This window comes from Carassius auratus, chromosome 30 (genome assembly GCF_003368295.1).
Source record: "Carassius auratus strain Wakin chromosome 30, ASM336829v1, whole genome shotgun sequence".
NCBI classification, from domain to species: Eukaryota; Metazoa; Chordata; class Actinopteri; order Cypriniformes; family Cyprinidae; genus Carassius; species Carassius auratus.
In genome coordinates, this window is record NC_039272.1 from 7,281,418 (window position 1) to 7,299,482 (window position 18,065).

The 18,065-nt window shown below is 39.2% G+C and overlaps 1 protein-coding gene across 7 annotated transcripts in view; it reads left to right on the forward strand.

Moving 5' to 3' along the window:
- Nucleotides 1–18,065, forward strand: part of LOC113049048 (myocyte-specific enhancer factor 2C-like) — a 71,198-nt gene that overhangs the window by 15,312 nt on the left and 37,821 nt on the right. For all 7 annotated transcript variants that reach the window (XM_026211080.1, XM_026211078.1, XM_026211077.1 and 4 more), the window contains one exon: nucleotides 15,302–15,492. In XM_026211080.1, the coding sequence (XP_026066865.1) occupies nucleotides 15,439–15,492 (54 nt within the window). In that variant the 5' untranslated portion in view covers nucleotides 15,302–15,438. The remainder of the gene's footprint in view (nucleotides 1–15,301; nucleotides 15,493–18,065) is intronic.

Here is an 18,065-nt window from a genome sequence, read left to right on the forward strand (position 1 = left end):
GGCTTGAGACAGAGCCTGGTTTATGTCTTCTCAGTTGGCAAAGAGAAGGTAGTGTGCGATGTGAAGAGAGAGAAAAGAGTGCGTAGGCATGGAGTGTAATCTAATAGGGCGATGTCCACATCATGGAATATTTTTAGAAGTGAAGTGCTAATTTTATTTCTTCATTACAAACTCGAGCTGTTTATGAACATTAAAGTATTTTCCCACCTCCAGTAGAATACAAAAAAAAAATTAAAAAAAATTATTTGAATGTAAACAATTATTAAAAATATTCTTAATAAAACTCAATCAACCTAACTACACCAGATTGCACCAAATCAGATTTAAGCATTACATAGATCCTTAAGATTAATAAACCTGAAGTTAAAGTGCATATTACACCTTTACTGTTTTACTTTTAGTGTGTGTTAAATTCAGTGAATTCAAATTACGAGGTACTTTGCTAAGCAAATAGTTCAGTTTATTTACTTTCTTTTAAAATGCGTACAGTACCGTTCAAAAGTCAGTAAGATTTATATTAATCACTTTTATTCAGCAATGATGCATTAAATTAAAATTGTAGAAAGTGATAGAAAGTGACAAAGACATTTATAATATTACAAAAGATTTCTGGAGTAATGGCTGCTGACAATTCAGCTTTGCAATCAGATAAATAAATTACATTATGAAATATATTTGAATAGAAAACAGTTATTTAAAATTGCAATAATATTTCACGACATTACTGTTTTTACTGTATTGCAATCAAAATAATGCAGCACTCCTGAGTGTAAGAGACTCCTTCAAACACCACAGTCCAAACTTTTGAACACTACTGTATATTTGCTTAAATCAAACCTTAGTGTAAAGAGCTATGCACTTAGCACATTACGACGTCCCCAGCCCTGTTGCTAACTGTTAAGATTGTGAATTAATGATGTGGCATGATTGAATTTGACTCGGCAAACATTCCCTCTAGCTCGCTCTATTTTCCCGCTGGTGTCCCTCTAGAGGGGTTGTGTATTGGACCTCTGGACTCTACGTTAGCACCTGTAGACCGCAGAGAGGCCTGAACATAGGCCTGACACCTTGGTTAGATTAGAACAACTTTAACCGTAGCGTCTGAAGTTACAGTGCTGTTGAGGGAAAGGGTTTGCAGGGGGATTTCAGAGTGGTGTATCACTTGTGCATGCATTGTACATGACAGAAACTGTCATAATCTCTAAAATACTTACTCAAAATCTTACTGCTGTTGTCTCTTTCAACAACACTAGAGTAGAGGACACACAGTGGTTGCTTTTATCCTCAGGTTATTGTTTCCCAGGTCAGATTAAAAGCGATGTGCTCTGTAGGCCTGGTAACGTAGGAGGTGTAATCTTATTATATTCATCATAATCTTTCGCAAGAAAGAGGAACTGCTCTTGTCAAGCTTCAGCGATCAGGTGAAGAAACCTCATGTTAATAAAGCAGCAGTTAGCCTCTTTCCCTTTCTCCCCGAACGGGCATGTGCCGTTATATTAATGCGTTTATGACAGTTTAATTGGATAAGCAGACCACTCGTAAAAAGTCTACAACTGTTTTCACCAGGGCAAAGCACAGACCTTTCTTTCCACATTCTTCAAAACGCTTCTAGGCAGCCCGTCGATGACCCACTTCTGAAACGGTCGAGAAAACAAGTAAGAGCCAAGCACGAATCGTGGAGAATGACAGAGAGAGGGCAAAAAAAGGGTAATTTTGTTAGGAAGTCGATTAGAATATTTTTTTGCTTTCCCTCTTTCTCTCTTACTTATCCTAAACACAGCCGGCTTTTTTCTTCTTCTCCAAGCTCCCCTCCAGCGGAATCGGAAAAGAGAGGGACTGGGAATGCTGGTGTGGATTAGCTTCCGATGCTTGGCTAGCCCCCTCGGATAATTACATGTGTAATGAGTTGTTTATTTGGGATAATGCGCAGCAGGAACGTCTGCCTAACGCCGGAGCTGGGAGCAGACCCAGGGAGAGTCAAGGATAGCATAGGAGGATGGAGGAAAGAGGAGACAGGAGAAAGACCGTCCCCACTATCGGCGCCAGAACGTGGAAAGGGAGGCTCGGCAGAGAAGGGTTGGGCATTCTCATCCCTTCTCAGGGTCAAACGACCACAGGACTTTTCTCAGGGGTGGGGGGAAATGGAATCTGCCAAAAAAAAAAACATACAACGCAGAAAAAGAAAAACAACGGTTGAGGGGGAAAAGGGCCGATGTGTGCCCAGCAGTGCAGAAGGGAGTGGAAAAGTCCATGGGTGCAAACGCAAAGGAGGGAGGGAGAGACGAGTTGTGCTATCATAAGCCGAGGGGGACAGCGGGGGTTATGTGAACACTGCAGCTGGATCGGGAGCCGAGGGAGATCGCCGGGCCGATCCCTGTGCTGCCGAGTGGTTGGAGCCTTGAGAAAAAGCTTCCCTCCCTTCGCAACCTTCTGCAGGCTGCACTTTCCCAAACCCCCCTTCTAAAAATGAGATGGTGTAGATAAGCCTCTGGAAAACACACACACACACACAGAGACCTGATTTACACAACACCGGCTGTAAGCACTTGCTTTCTCTTGTTTTCTTTTCCGCTCTTATCGAGTCGAATCGAGAAGCGGTCATTATTTAGCTAGAGTGAGCGATTACCATCAGAATAACAGCAATTAGAAGGGTGATTATTTTTTATATAAATGCCTAGAAAAACAACACGATATGTATCTCGCAATTTTTTATTCTTCCGCTGAGCAGAGATTTTTGTTCTTCTTTTTTTTTTTTTTTGACTAGCATTTTTTTTTCCTCCTCCATCGAGATGACTGAAAAGTGTGAAGCAGAAAAAAGTGAAGCCGTTTAATCCGGCATGCGGCGTCGCAAAACTTTCGCTGTCACTGTTTTCTGATCACATATAAAAAAAAACAAACGTCACAGGCCCGTCACAGCTGCAAGACACACGAATCACGCGGTAAAGGAAGCTATGCAAATGTGTGCAACCTGACACGTTACTGAACAACAAGGTGAAGCCTGAGAAAATAAATAAATAAATAGTGAAATACATGCGCACACATCACACACTACACATGGATACTCCTGTGTGGAGGATTTGAAAGAAGAATGAAAAAAATGTTGTGGAACATTTTTTTCGCACACAGGGGAGAGACAGATTAATTGCAGTGATGCACGGCAGGACATCTTGAATGTAACTGTGAAGCTAAAACATGAGAAAAAAGGAAACAATTACTCTTAAAATAAAGCTTAGCATATACTGTATATATGTATATAAGACGGGAAAATAGGAAACTTTGCATATATATTAAGAGTAAAATAAATAGTTTCAAAGTCAGTCAAGTCAGCATGTGTGTGCGTACTACCAGTAAAACTCTCAAATCTAATCTAAACATTGAAAATCTAATATTTACGCTCACTTTTCTTTCCGCTCTTTCTTCCTCCTCAAGGGTTAACCAGCAGCACTTTATCTGATCACACTAGCTCTGCACTCTAAACCTCCCGTCCATGTTTGAGGTTTTCTTTGAAAGTCCGGGCCGTTTTGATTCACCACAGCTGTGCTGACTCTTTAATCATATGCTATCTTTTCACTGCTTTGCCCCATCTAACCTTCTCTCTCTCCCTCCCCTCCCCTCCCTCGTCCCTTAACGCATCTTAATTGGTTGCTTTCTGTGACAAATTACGAGCGCGTGCTTTGATGAGGTCGGGGCAAGCCGGTACTGGAGTAACTTGTGCCAGCCCCTGGTGGTTCCTCTTACCACTACAAAAGGGGGGTGGGGGTTATGCATCGGCATGCTGAGACCGTAATGAGAGACTGGGCCCGGGGCAGCCTGGTCCCCCTGCTCCAAGCTGAGAGGACATGAAAGGGGGTTTGCAGGTATCTTACCAGAAGAGATCAGAATTTATTTCTTTTTTATTATGATATATTTAATTATATTTATATATTGTGTGTCTATTTTCATATGTATTTTCTTTTATATATATTCTTTTCATATACATATTTATTTTGTAAATATAAGAAATATTTTAATGTATTAATTCGTAATATTTTGTAATGCAAAACTAGGCCTGAGGCTATCGTTTCCCCAAGGTCCAAGCTGTGAGGACATCAAAGTGGGGTTAGAATTTTGATACAAGTCTTTAAATATACAATATATATATATATATATATATATATATATATATATATATATATATATATATATATATATATATATATATATGCTTTTATTAGCATGCTGCGAGTGCTCTTTATTTCACAGTTACACAATTTGCACAGTACACTCTTAAAAGTAAAGCCTTTTTGTCTAAATGGTTCCATAAAGAACATTTAACATCTGAAGAAACTTTCTGTGGCGAAAGAAGGTTTAAGAGATGGTTCTTTAAAGAACCTTTGACTGAATGATACCTTGTGGAACCAAAAATGTTTCTTCTATGGCATCGATGTGAGGAACCTTTTAAGCACCTTTATTTTTAAGTGTAAAAGCTCAAAAAATATATATAAAATATACTTTTTTCAGAGTACCGTTGCCTCAGTCATACACATTCAGATGGGCGTCCTATGACGTTGAGTCGTGTCTAGAGCTGTTTGAAGCATCCCGCCCATGAGCATTGCATTTTTTTAGATGACATGTTGAGTTAAAAATAGCTCAGCTTTTAAAAACGTGTCTCAAAACCCCAGTGTGCATCAAGCTGTTTTTGATCACATCTTATGTAAAGGCCCCCTAAGAAATTCATCTAATGGAGGTTCGGAGCACTCAAAATTAGCCTAATTATACAAGCTTTCTTAAGTCGACTAGTCGTACATGCAACTCTCCAACTAGTTGGTTTACTAGACATCCCTAGTCTTGCATAAAAGGAAGTGAGGCCAAGAAATGGAAGCAGTGATTCAAGAAGGAACCGTTAGAGAGGAGGAAAGAGAGATAGGCGTCACCCAGTCATTTTGCCACTCATGTTTAGATAAACGCTAACTGCAACAATCACGGTTTAATTATCTGCAATGTCAACAGTGCCAAAATGATTCCAACAATCAAGTGGATTAACTTGCGCTTAAACTGAACAGTGACATCACTTGAAAATCAAGGAGGGGGAGGGCGGAATAATGGGATAACATTTTGCAGCAGGAGATTTGAGATAGTGTCTGGGCTCACGTAATCTTCATCTCCTCTTCCGCGCTCTCTTCCTCCCGATCTGGGTTACTCGGTTTCCTCGCAGAGCTTTGGGACTGATGAGAGAGAGAAATGTGGGGGAAAAAAGAGGCAGGTCAACGTTTTGAAGGACATCCTTGCTGAATGTGTTTCAACTTCAAATTATGTTCTCCCTGACAGATCTAAATGTCTTTTGTGATCAGTTTAGATGTCTTCCAGTCACCTCAAGGGGGGTCAGAAACGGCAGGTGTGATGTTAGGGCAGCAATCAATTCATTTCTCTGGCCAGTGTAGGCACAGGGAACAGTCATTTGGACATAGTGCTTTGAGAACTGCAGTGGCAAGGTTTCAAAATGACAAGTCATGCCATTTGCTTACAGAGCAGGTCACAGATCAGTCAGAAGAGCGTATTTGCATTGCTGAGTTTCCAACCATAATGGAAACACAGAGATTCCTACATATTGCAATATACTAAATTTAACCTGATAAGAGCTGGAGCCATCTATCTATCTGTCTGTCTACCTGTCTGTCTATCTGTCTGTCTGTCTGTCTGTCTGTCTGTCTGTCTATCTATCTATCTATCTATGAGAGAGAGAGAGAGAGAGAGAGGCTGTTGAGTGTTGGTTTTTATGTACTGAGAAAGTTCTTCCACTTAAAAAGTACTGAGTGAATTATTTTCACAGTGTCTGTACAGAAAGTATTTCAGCATGTACTACTATTATTAAAATGCTTCATTAAATTCAGTAAACTACCAATTTTGATGTAGCTACAGTCTTTGAGATTGAAGAGATTCTTATATTACTGGACATTAGAGTTATGTAGAGGGAGCTCAGTCTGTAGAAAGATAAACAGATAACTTAAAGTATAGAAAATAATGATGAACGGTGATTTGAAACTAGATTAAAATCAAATAATGCTGGACTTTGGGGAAGTCAGAGAGGCATTCATGTTATATTAATGTATGTAGAACCAATGAAGTAAGTAGCTGTTGATTCCTGACGAGATAGAAGAAAGGAATCGCAGCAGAATCTTAAAAAAACACATTGTTTAACATAAATACACAAGAAAAGGGCACTTGAGGTGACACATTTAATGATATAGCAATCTCATTCTGAATTTGAACCTTTTTTGTTTGCTTTTGAGTACAGTGAAAATGAAACAAACATCTGCTTTCCGACTCTTACGCCATCATTACTGAAACATCATAAAAAGAACTTTCATGCAATCACTGCCGATTGATCGGAGAGGTTGCTCAACTTCCCTTTTTCACCTTACCCCCTTTTTCCCCCTTCAACCAGCATCTTGTAAAGCCACTGCAAGAAGGAACCATACAAAAATTCCCATGAACAATCTTTAAATCATTGCAATGAGATTCTGTACATGAATTAAAAAAAATTCATGTACAGAAAAAAAATCCAAAGAAAAGATAGAGAGGGAGCAATGATAAAGTGGCAAAGGAAGTATCTTGGCCCTCGCTCTTGCCTGGTGAGCCACGTTAGCCTCTGGGCTTAATTGAAGCCAGGAGGGAGCGTTTAATAATTGCTGTCAGAAGATCAAATTTAATTCTCTTTTCACAGGACCGCTGTAGGGTAGAGTGAAACAAATTGTCATCGGAGATTTCCAAATGAACAAAGCTTTTAATTAGTCTGATTAGAATGCCGTGGTACAGAGGGAGAAGAGGGGATAGAAAAATGTGCAATGAAATAATCAGAGGATCATCCGAGCATGCTGTCTTGTGTTGCCGGGAGGTCACATGACTTTGTCTTCTCTCAGAACTATCACCCTCAAAAACATGGCTGACATTGGCATTCTCTGCCAGCAATCTTTTTGGGTGAAGATATCAGGCCTTATCTGTTGACAGTGACGAGCTTAGGGTTTTTTGTTTTTTTCTTTTCTTTTATTAAGTTCTTTGTGTGCAACGCTTCACAGCAAATGCGTTTGTCATTCTTGTTTTAGCATAAACATGCCTGTTCATATACAATTCAGCTTTCAACGAGAATGACGCTGCTTTCTAGAAATGATGTGACTCTTTTACATTTTCAGAATTGTAAAAGTAATTTCAGTTAAACTTGAGCTCACATTTTCATGCAAAACAATGTGAGAGCCACTGCGAGTTTGTGTTTTTAAATAATGTCATATCAATCGTAACTTTATGCTGAGTTAGTCGCAATAGATTGCATATACTTTAGTCACTATCATTATAGTTACAGATATATTGACAATTAAAAGGGGTTTGAACACAGTTATTAATTCCTACATGATTCAGTGCACTTCTGAAAGATGATGTACCGTAGGGTTATTCAAATCTTGCCCTGGAGGGCCAAATGCGGTGCAGAGTTTAGGTCTAACCCTAGTTAAACACACATGAGCATGCTAATCAATGTTTTTGAGATCATAAGAAAATCACAGGCAGCTGACAGCTGATCAGGGTTGGAGCCAAACTCTGCACTGCAATGGCCATCCAGGTGAATAGTACTGTATGAACAGAACAAAATGAAACCAGATAGTAAATATGATTGTTTATCTCAAACACTGAAGGTGTGAACGCAGTAAAGGTGTGAACGTAGTAAACACAGTCATAGTCATTGTTAATGAAATTACATGTCTATCATGCAAATGAGTCTGTTTCTCTTTGGGTTTTTTTTTTTTCTTTCTTTTTTTTTTGACATGCTAACGTAGTTTGTTATTTCAGTTCTCCTTTCTGTCTTTAACTCTGTTCCAGTATACTAAGAACTCACCCAGAAGTCTGAGAGATTCTTTGAGGTAATGCCTTATTGACCGATGAAACCACCCAAAGCAACTCACGCAATCTCCATTTCATGTCCACCGCACGGCCATCGCCCTGTTGACCAAGACCAAGCCGCTGTTAGAGCTGTAATTTTTGCCTTATTTCTTTACTAACAGCTGTTCGGCCAGAACAGGACAGTGATCAGTCATTACACCATTCACTCAATATGTGTCTGTCAGCTGAGCAGCTGGCTTCAGCGTGCCTCTTTCATTTACAGTTGACACAGTATGTTGTGCCATGCTTTTCTTGGGCCAGTAACCAATCGCTAATTGAAAGATAGCTCTCACCTTCCCTGGTTCTGGCTTTAGCTGGCCACACTTCTCTGTTTACTGACTTCATGAAGGATGCAACTGCTGTTCACACCCTTTCATTCTATTTTCCACTGTTGCGCTAGATCAGGTGCCACCATATGAAAGACCAATACTACTGCGCTTTTTCATCAGACTTTGCACCAAATATCCAAACTTTCCAATTACAAAGTATTCAGAAAGCAATTCATCTAATTAGTTGGAGACAAAAACATACTATTCGTGACACAAAAGGAAAATATTATGCAGGTTAAACACTATATCAACAGAGATTCTGAAGTGTGCAACAAGTAGACACTATGAGAGTCATCAAAGTGAGGGTGTGCAGTGGAGAGTCATCAAATTTAAACTGTTTTAATTATATATAATTCAATTATTTAGTTATTTTTATTATAAAAAAAAATTATGAGCCGTTTGGCTGTAGTAAGTAAGCTGTAGCTGTAACTTGCCATCATACATACAGAATGTATTTCAGAGGTTAAAAATGCTTCATTAAATTCAGTAATTAATGGTATATTAAATATATATTTGGATATAGCCAAAGTATTTGTCTTTGAGATTGGAGAGATTCTTGTATTAAATTGAAATTGATAACTATATGATAACTACTGAAGACAACAGAGGGTTCGACAAATGATTTAAAGTTAAAATTGTTACAGCGATTTGAAACTGGATTCAAACCAAATAGTGCTGCTTACAGTGTAAACTCACATATCTGACAAGAGCATCTTATATAATCGTACATGATTCTGTGCCAAGATTCTTGGTTGTTTTGACAAAGAGAGGTGAACTTTGGGAAGTCAGAGGGGTAGGAGTGTTATTTTAAGGTACTTGTAGAACTATTTTAGTAATTAGCTGTTGATTCCTGTAGAGACAGAGGGAAGGTATTTCAGCAGAGTCCTGAAAGAGCGCCCTGTATCACATAAATAAATCCCTCCACCCAATGCCCTAATCTAGCAAAGCACCTGAAAAGAGTTATTCACTAATCACTGCAAAAACAGAACAGCAGTTCATCTATAATTTTACACTTTTGGTAATAAAACCTCACATTAATTTTTTTTTTTTTTAAAGTCTCTCTTCATCTTTGCCCTTTTTCTATCCGGGTTGAAACGAGTTTATGAAACTAATGACTTAAATCGTCTGGAAAATAAGATGGGCTGTGAAATCAGTTTTACTATCTCAGAATGAGGTTGTTTTGTGTGATGAAATCTGATTATGGTGTGGATGGCTGCCGTGATTTTTTTTTGACCATATCTGCTGAATGTTGGTAAAGCCTTGTCATTAAAGTTATGGCCTTCAGTGCTTAAAAAGTAAAAACCGCAAGATCTTTTTGTCAGGGCTTGCATCAGTCAAGGCCGTTTGTTTACAGTCAGCTGTGGCTCAAGCCCTCAAGTCTTTTTCTTTCTATTCTTCTCTTCTTTTTTCTTCTTTTCTGGCCTGGAGAAGGAAGCGCAGGAGTTTTGGTTCCCATTTTGTGTACGCTGGAACAGTTTAGGAAAGGAAGCACCTTTACACCTTTGATTGTCTGTGGCTGCTGATGTCATTTCCTTCCACCATTCTGTGTGTGTGCATGTATGTTTCCTGTCTCTATCCAGTCATACAGTGGGGGGTCTAGGGGGTATAGATGACCATGGAGGAACCCGGATAGACACTGATGCTCTCTTACTGTAATGAGACTGTGTGTCTAACAACAGCTTTTAATGTGTTTTGACTGCATTCAAAATACAGTCCATGGAAATTAGAGAGAATTCAAATTAAATGTGTGGTGTAATTGCTTTTCTGCACTAAACGTCCAAATATTAGTACCAATTGTAAACTGGTTAAGCAATATGGCGGATGAACATAAGATTTTTTTTTTCTTATCGGTGCACAGAAGAAAAACCTTTTAATTTGTTTTTTTTATATTTACTAGAAATAATTATCATACAGTTTAACAATCATTTTAAATGTTTTCTTTTTGTTGCAAAATTCTCAGATTTTCCTTCTTAACAAAAATTTGCCAAAAAAAAAGATTTATTTAGTTATAATGCATCAAATCTTACATTTGCATAGGTTAGCGTTCATTCGTTAGAAAAGTCTGTACCATTTAATAAAATTTGAAAATCCACACGCAAAACAAAAATGCATTCTGTATGTGCCTGCCAACCATTTTTACCAGCACTCATTATGATCTTCATTTCCAGGGTCGCTCCCACACTGACCGGATCTCAGGATCAGGTCACCCATCCTGTGTCTTTTCCACAGCCGAGATTTATAGGCACTCTTCCCTCAGGCAGACACTGCCACACTTAAGAAGCACTGCCCATAATGACTTTATACAGACAATAGGCTGTTAGCTCTCTCGCTATGGGCTCCCTGCCCCTCGTCAAGCCCAAACCAAAGAGCCTCACCTCCATGAATATATGTGTTAAAGGAAAAACCATTGAGCGTAAATAACAGTATTTATTTAGTTTTGATGATTACTACATAAAAAAAAATTATTAGGATTGAGATGTGGAAAAAGTCTCAAGGCTCAAAAGCGCGCCTTTGTATTGGAATTGTTCGGAAGACATATTAAAAATTGTTTTTTGGCCTCTTCAAGGAAATGAGAGTTTATTTTAAAAGAGTGAGAGTTTATTTAATATATCATGCACCTCCTAAAAGGTTTACTTTCTGCCCCGTAATATGTTATTTCAAATCTTCGCAACCACATTTCCCACGAGGATAGAGGATACTGCCCTTTTTTTTCAAACACAAGCAAGTACCAAATGTCTTGCAGATGTGCTGCGAAGAAAAGCAAAGAGGGAAAGTTGAAGCCAGAGAGTTTACGAAGGGTGGCAACATTGCGCTGAGGTCAATTTCTCAAAAGATCAACTCCTGTCTGATTGTAATAATAACGTACAGATGACTTTAATGTGGTGGGAGTCAAGCACCGCTGCACTGTTGCGCAGATCGCGCCAGATCTCAATAAAAGCGAAGCCTGCCAGAGTTGTGTATCTCATCAAAACAAGTGTTTCATTATCAGATATAGTCTCTGTACTTTTTTACAAATATATTCATGGCATTTGCATCTTATTATTTTTTTCATTCTCAACCAGAGACCCCTTAGAGAAATAAAAAATTGCTTTGTATCTTTTTTTTCATCTAAAACAAAATTATATCGCTGAGCATGAAGAAGTCATATTCACTTTATTAGGACTTTGACAGTAAAATTGTGCGCTTTCGAAACATTTTTTTTCTTTTCTGGTGGAACACTAGGGATGGAGCCGACCCAGAATCATGCCTGTTTATCAACGTACTCATTGCCCTTATAGTTCCATTTCTTAAAGGCAGAGAGAGACAGAACGAAAGAGAGAAAAACACACAGCACCTCATTACATCCCAGTGTCGGCGCCCCCACCTCTTTCTCCTTTCTACCCACGATTTCTCCTCGTTCCCCCACCACCCTTGTGCTCTGTGGCAGGGGAAGAGCGGCATGGTTAACAGATGGGAGGGTGGACGGCAGATTCTCCTCCTTTTCCTCTAGAGAGACCTGCTCACATCTCTCTCGTTCTCCTTTGGGTTTCTCTTTTCGCTTGGATTTGCTCTTTGTACGCGTTTGAGCCCAATATATCAAATGAGAAAGGTTGTGGGTTAACTTGTGTTATCTTTCTCTCTCTGTCCTGTAGCATCCTTCTGTGACCCTTCAGCCCTTTGGTGGTGACCCCTCTTCCAGGCTTTCTTCTGTCTATCACACTAAGCCAAGTCTGTCCTGATGTTCACTTTCAGGGGAGGGATCTTTTTGGCACTTGTCTCTCTCTCTCTCTCTCTCTCTCTCTCTCTCTTTCGCTCCCCATATGCTTTGGCTATGGATTAGTGAATTGGCTTATCATGGCAGAGAAAGCCTGTTAGTAGTCCCTCTCCGCCTTACTCTTTTCTCCCTTTCTGGCATAATTGCACATACTAAACCTAAAACCCTCTCACACTCATATATATTTAATCTCAAACGCGCACACAGTCTTTGTTCCCTTGATTTCATCAGGGGTCAGTCACTCTTACGCATCAAGAACAGACATATTCAGCCATATATTGTACTTGAGTGCTTGTGTGGCGGCGACAGGACCGTTTTTATATCTAAAGCGCCTCTGGCTGCTGATCAACCACAGCTTGTCTGCTGTAGTTCGGCTTTACTGGTGTAAATTGGATTGTACTCATCTGTGGTAATCTGAAAGCAGATGAGTGTGAGCGTGTGTACATGTAAAGGAGGGGATGACGGAAAGAGAGAAGATGGGGGAGGTGGGGTGGCCGGGGTGTACAGGGTGAAGGGAGAATGAGAGGTTGTGCTGAAGTTGAACCAGGTGAGGGAAGGATAACTGGTGCCTCAAATCATCCCATTCCCTCCCAAAAAAAAAACAAAAAACATTTACTCTTAAGTCACACTTAAAATGAATGGATATCTTTATATGCTTTAGATAAAAAAAGACAAAATTTGTACAAAAGCTTTTGTTGGTAATGACTGCTTCAAGACGCCTCCTGAATGGAGAAACTAGTCACATGCATTGCTCAGGAGTGATTTTGGCACATTCTTCAACACAGTCTTCAAGTCTTGAAGGTTCTGTGAGCATCTTCTATGAACTCTAATCTTTAGTTCTTATTTTCTGTTGGATTCTCAGATGACTGGCTGGGCCATTCTAGCAGCTTTATTCTCTTTTTCTGAAACCAATCAAGAGTTTCCTTGGCTGTGTTCTGGATCATTGTCTTGCTGGAATGTCCACTTGTTTCATCTTCATCATCCTGGTACTGTAGGTGTTGGGACTGAACCAACTAATATTAATATCCACTGACTAGTGGCAGGTTTGCTTTCTACTTACTGATAGATTTCAGCTGGTGTCTTGGCTTTCCTTGCCTATTTGCTCCTCCCTTTATTCATGTGTTCAATAATTTTTCCCGGCATCGTTCCATTTTGTTACACATCAGTTGATTCCTGAACATGTTTGTTTTGTTTTCTTTGTATGTATGGATTACTTGGGGTGTTAAATCTGGTGAAAATGTTATGTCAACAGCACCTTTAGAAATATATGTACTAAGAAAAATGGTGACGTGTTCAATACTTATTTTACCCACTGTAACTACGCATCTATCTTAATGTCCATAGGTAATGCGAGGTCACTGAAAGAATAAGTAAGTAAATAAATAAAAAATATTTTATAAAGTTAAATCAGGTTTTCTTTACATGTGTACAGGTTTAATAATTTGTTATCTAATGCTATAACATTCATACTTTCATTCATTTCAGTTGTTGGTGCCACTGTAAACACGAGTCAGTCTCCAGATGAATCCCATTAAAAGCTGTTTAAAATTATGTAAGGTCCACGTTGAGACTCTGGCATGGTTGAATCAGGGATTACAGACCTGTCATTATCAATGAGGAAGCTTCTCTTTGAGTCGCAGCCATTGACCCTGTTTTGATTGAGTTAACTACTTAATCAGCTTTCAAATGTGAGCAGTGAAACCGCACTCTGTGACGCCAGGTCTGCTTGCTGCACGATGAGTAAATATTTACACGGGTGTCCAGTCATTATCACCAGCTTGTAGTTGAGTTGTTTTGCTTCTTGTTTTATGTCTTTTACATTGGTCCTCTAAACAATCATCAAGCCCCTTCGGATTTCGCCACTTACACGTTGAGACGTGCTCGCTAACGGTCCAGCTAACAGCTATTGTTTGTATGCTAATAGAGTGTAACTTATTCACAGCTATTATTAGAGACAAAGAAAAATAAATCATAACCACATCAGCACAAGGTTGTATTTATGGCGGTGAAACTTTGTATTTAACAACTATATTTCAACGACACAGAGGGAATCCAACAAATCAGTGCGGAATTTGGGAAATTAGCCACACTGTATGAAATGAAGATGGAACTGAGCCAATGAAATTAGAGTTTGCTTGCGGTTTAACTCGAATAACATGAAAACGTCTCTGGAAAGCTTTAAAACCCCTACTCCACCCATAAGCACTTGATTATTAATAAAATAGAGCAGCATGGCAGTGCGGATAGACGTGAGAAGCGCAGCGTATCCTTTAGGTGGATCTACATCAATGTTCCTTGCGCGCTCTGGCAGGTGAAATCTGGTTCAGAAAGAAGAAAAAGAGCTGGAGAATAAAGAGAAAGCAATGGAGGGCTTTTAACGTGACACCACTGACAGCTTTACTGCATTACAGCAAGCTTAAATAATGGGACACTCATTTGCATAATGAGGGGCGTTATCACCTCTACTGTCAGAATAAAACACAACAACACTTCTGCCGCTCCTCCCAGAGATGAATCGGGTTGGCCTACTTTACAGCACCAAAGAGGTGCGCACATGCACACAAACACCGGCACGCACACACGTGTGTTCTGTGATCGCGCTGTGTGGATCTGAGCTGTGAGCACTTTATAGAAAGCCTGGGTTAGCTTCTTGGGTGAGGGCAGCCTTTCAAAAGCAGAAAGAGCTCAGCAGGAGGGCCCGATAAAGGCCCCGCATACCTTTTTCCCTGAGAGACGGAGAGCCGAGCAAAGCCGCGACGTGACAACGGGATCATATTCTAGAGCGGGTTAAATTAGGATGGCCCACGTTTCCATTCAGGTTCTTCTTCTGATCTATTGGATGGTAAAGCCTCATCTCATCATCAGCCACAGTTTGGTTGCATTCACACGCATTTTCAGCTAAAAGGGCAATTCCAATGTGTTCGTTCGGCACGCTAGTGACAACTCTGTGCAATGTTACACCAGCGTTGTTTAGGAAAGTGGTGCTGCTTGTCATTCGGGCGACAGTAAAATTTACACTGCAAATGATTAGAGCTGTTAAGTTAGTGGCACTTCCAAAACACTGTCAAATTCTCTGTGACTGTAGAGAGAGCATGACAGTGCTGTCTACCCTCATAGTCGCAGCCGAAGCGAGAATCTGATTTGCATGATATTGATGGCAGAAAACAGCGCTGCCTCGGATCGTCTGCAGATTCTTTTGTCTTTATTTGCTGTCCCATGTGGCTCAGACTCTGCCTTCCCCTGTTTTTTAACGCTGCGGTTTTGCCATTTTTCATCTGACTTAATGCCTTTCTCTCTCTGCCTTTTGCAGGTACAGCTACTGGAATCTTTGAATTGAGCGGAGGAAGTCGAGAGAAGAAAGCCCGGTTTGAAGAAAAAGCGAGCCAAAACAGAGGGACAAAAGAATAAAGTTCATTAGAGCAAGAGAGAAACGAAAAGACGGGGACAATGGGGAGGAAAAAGATTCAGATCACACGGATTATGGATGAACGTAACAGACAGGTGAGTCACATTGACCAGAAGGAGAACAAAAACCACCTCTAGACTACTTCCTTCACAGAAGTTTGATGGGTAATTTCAAACCAAAATAGACCAAGTAGGTGGTGTGCGCAGGCTAATTGTTGGCGTCCTCGCATGCCGCCAACTCTTGCTTATGGCTGTGGAATATTACTTTAGAAGGGGCAGGGTGGGTGGAGAACACAAACACACAGAGATGGCAATGGTGGAATGATGCCACATGCTTCAGGGCTTTAGGTGGAGTCAACACAGAGGTAGAAGATGGCCCTCGAGGGGCCTTCCTGTCTTAGCTAGTAGTTTTCCTTTTCAACTTGGCTCTCAGCTTTGACTAGTTTAGACACTAAGATAATAATATATATATATATATTAATTTGGCTTTAAAAAAAATCTGTTAATGCATTCAAATTCAAATATAAGGAAATCATTTGTATCTCCATTTCTCTGGCCCTGAAGCAGAATCAAGTCGGGAACACACAAAAACTGGCAGATATTATGCATAGCAGATACTGTAGTTGTATTGATCGTATTGGTTCCAGTTACATAGACACTTGTTTTACTGCAAGATCAATAAATGTTGATTAGGTTTGACCATTTACATTTGTCTTCTTATGGAAAACAAGTAGAAAACCTGGAAAGCAGTTTGACAGAAAGTAACCATGACTAGTTTGAGGTTTTTCACTTTGCATCGCAGGGCCGTGCAGAGAATTTTGGAGGGGCAGGTGCTCAAAAGTATATAAGGGACATATGGAACACAGGTTTAAATAGGGCTGTGCTCCTTGCTGATACATGTATCGAAACGGATGCTCCTGTATTAATAGCAGCAAATGCCATGACACAGTTTTTTAAAAAGAAACACAGAACAGAAAAGACCATTCTAATTTAAGTTAAGTTTAAGTAAGTTAAATACATTTTGCACCTCTTAATTACTATGGAATTACAAACTGAATTATATTATTGATATTATTAGTATTAGTATTATTATTGATTTTACAGGTTATGGTGATTTTGTTATGGTAAACACTACTGTGTCGTTGTCGAAAATTTTTTTTTTTTTTATTATTATTTAAAATGGGATTCTCTTCTAATCCTGTTCTGAATTTATTAATTCAGTTTATTTATTAATTCAATATGATAAGTATAATTCGGAGGATGAGAAATTCAGTATAATCCTGTTTTACCAGTGTAGTGATAATTGGTTTAAGGCACTCTAAATTTTAATAATAATAATAGTTCAAAGTAGGAAAGTTTTTTTAGTCAGATAACAAAGACAAGACCCCTCGACGCACTTTATACTCTAATCAATCAAACAGCAAGAACAAAAGAGAACATACACCTTTGTTTTTATTGCTGTGTGTACAACTGTATTAGCTGCATTTTTATTATTTAATGAATATTTAATTTAATAAAATGTGTGTTCACGGAAAGGTTTCTAGATTTAAATTAAAAGAGAGTATTGATAGTCTTTACATGAGAGTTTTAAGTTTTATTCATATCCAAAATGAAAGCATCCGGCAAATGCTGTATCTGAGCTGGATAAAAAGCAGAAACATTTTTACTGATCAAACTTGAAGACAATAAACACACTATTGCAAAAAATATATGGTTTATTTGTGTTTTTCAAGTTATCTCCAGGTATAAAAATGAATAAACTATATGAATAATGCAGTACTGATTGACATATAATTTAGTATAGAAACTATGCAATATATTTCCTGCCTTATTCTCTGATAAAAAATAAAATAAAAATTACCCGTTATAAATCATGAAATTGTCAATTGGAAGATATTGAACAAAAATATTAAATTACTCAAGGTGTCTGAAATTGAGGGATCGTCAGGTGAAAGGTCATCATGTGGATCATTTTATTTACGGCTAAATTATTATTCATTAATTTTACTAATAGTAAGATTGGACAGGCCTTCACAAAAGGGTGTTTCATAATAAATAAATAAAAAAAACGAATAAATAAATAGTCTCGACAAAAGGGCACTTTGGGCATCAAGGGGAAAAGGGGCAGATGCTAAAGCACCCACCGCACCCCCTTCTGCACGTGCTTGCAGTATATCGTAACGTGACTCTCTGAACAGTCAACCAGAGTCCTCACATCCTTTCACAGGATGACACTCTGTCACAGGAACAGACATTCGTAGTTCCTCAGTCTGGTCTGGAGAAAAAAAAAGATGTGATTTTGGGAAAAGGACTTGGCTAACAGTTGATATGACTGAGTAAGACCATACTGCTGCAGTTAATGGCTGCTGTCTGGACCTTGGGTGGGTTGATCAATTATTGAAGATAGTGTGAGGGCCCGAGGAGAAGTGGAGGAAAAAGAAAGAAAAAAGCGGTGAGGAAAGTAATGGGCGTGTCAGCCGGAGCAGACGGAGGGGGCACAGTGACATTAGTCATTCAGTACTTGTGGGTTGAGTAAGTTCTCCCCCTTGAGGAAACCAGAGGCTCACATGCATGTGGGCACTCATGCCAAACGCTGAAAGAATGAGTCAAGGTACTTCTCAAACCAGAAACTTCTCTGTTCTCTGTTTCTATTTATTTAGAAAAACCAA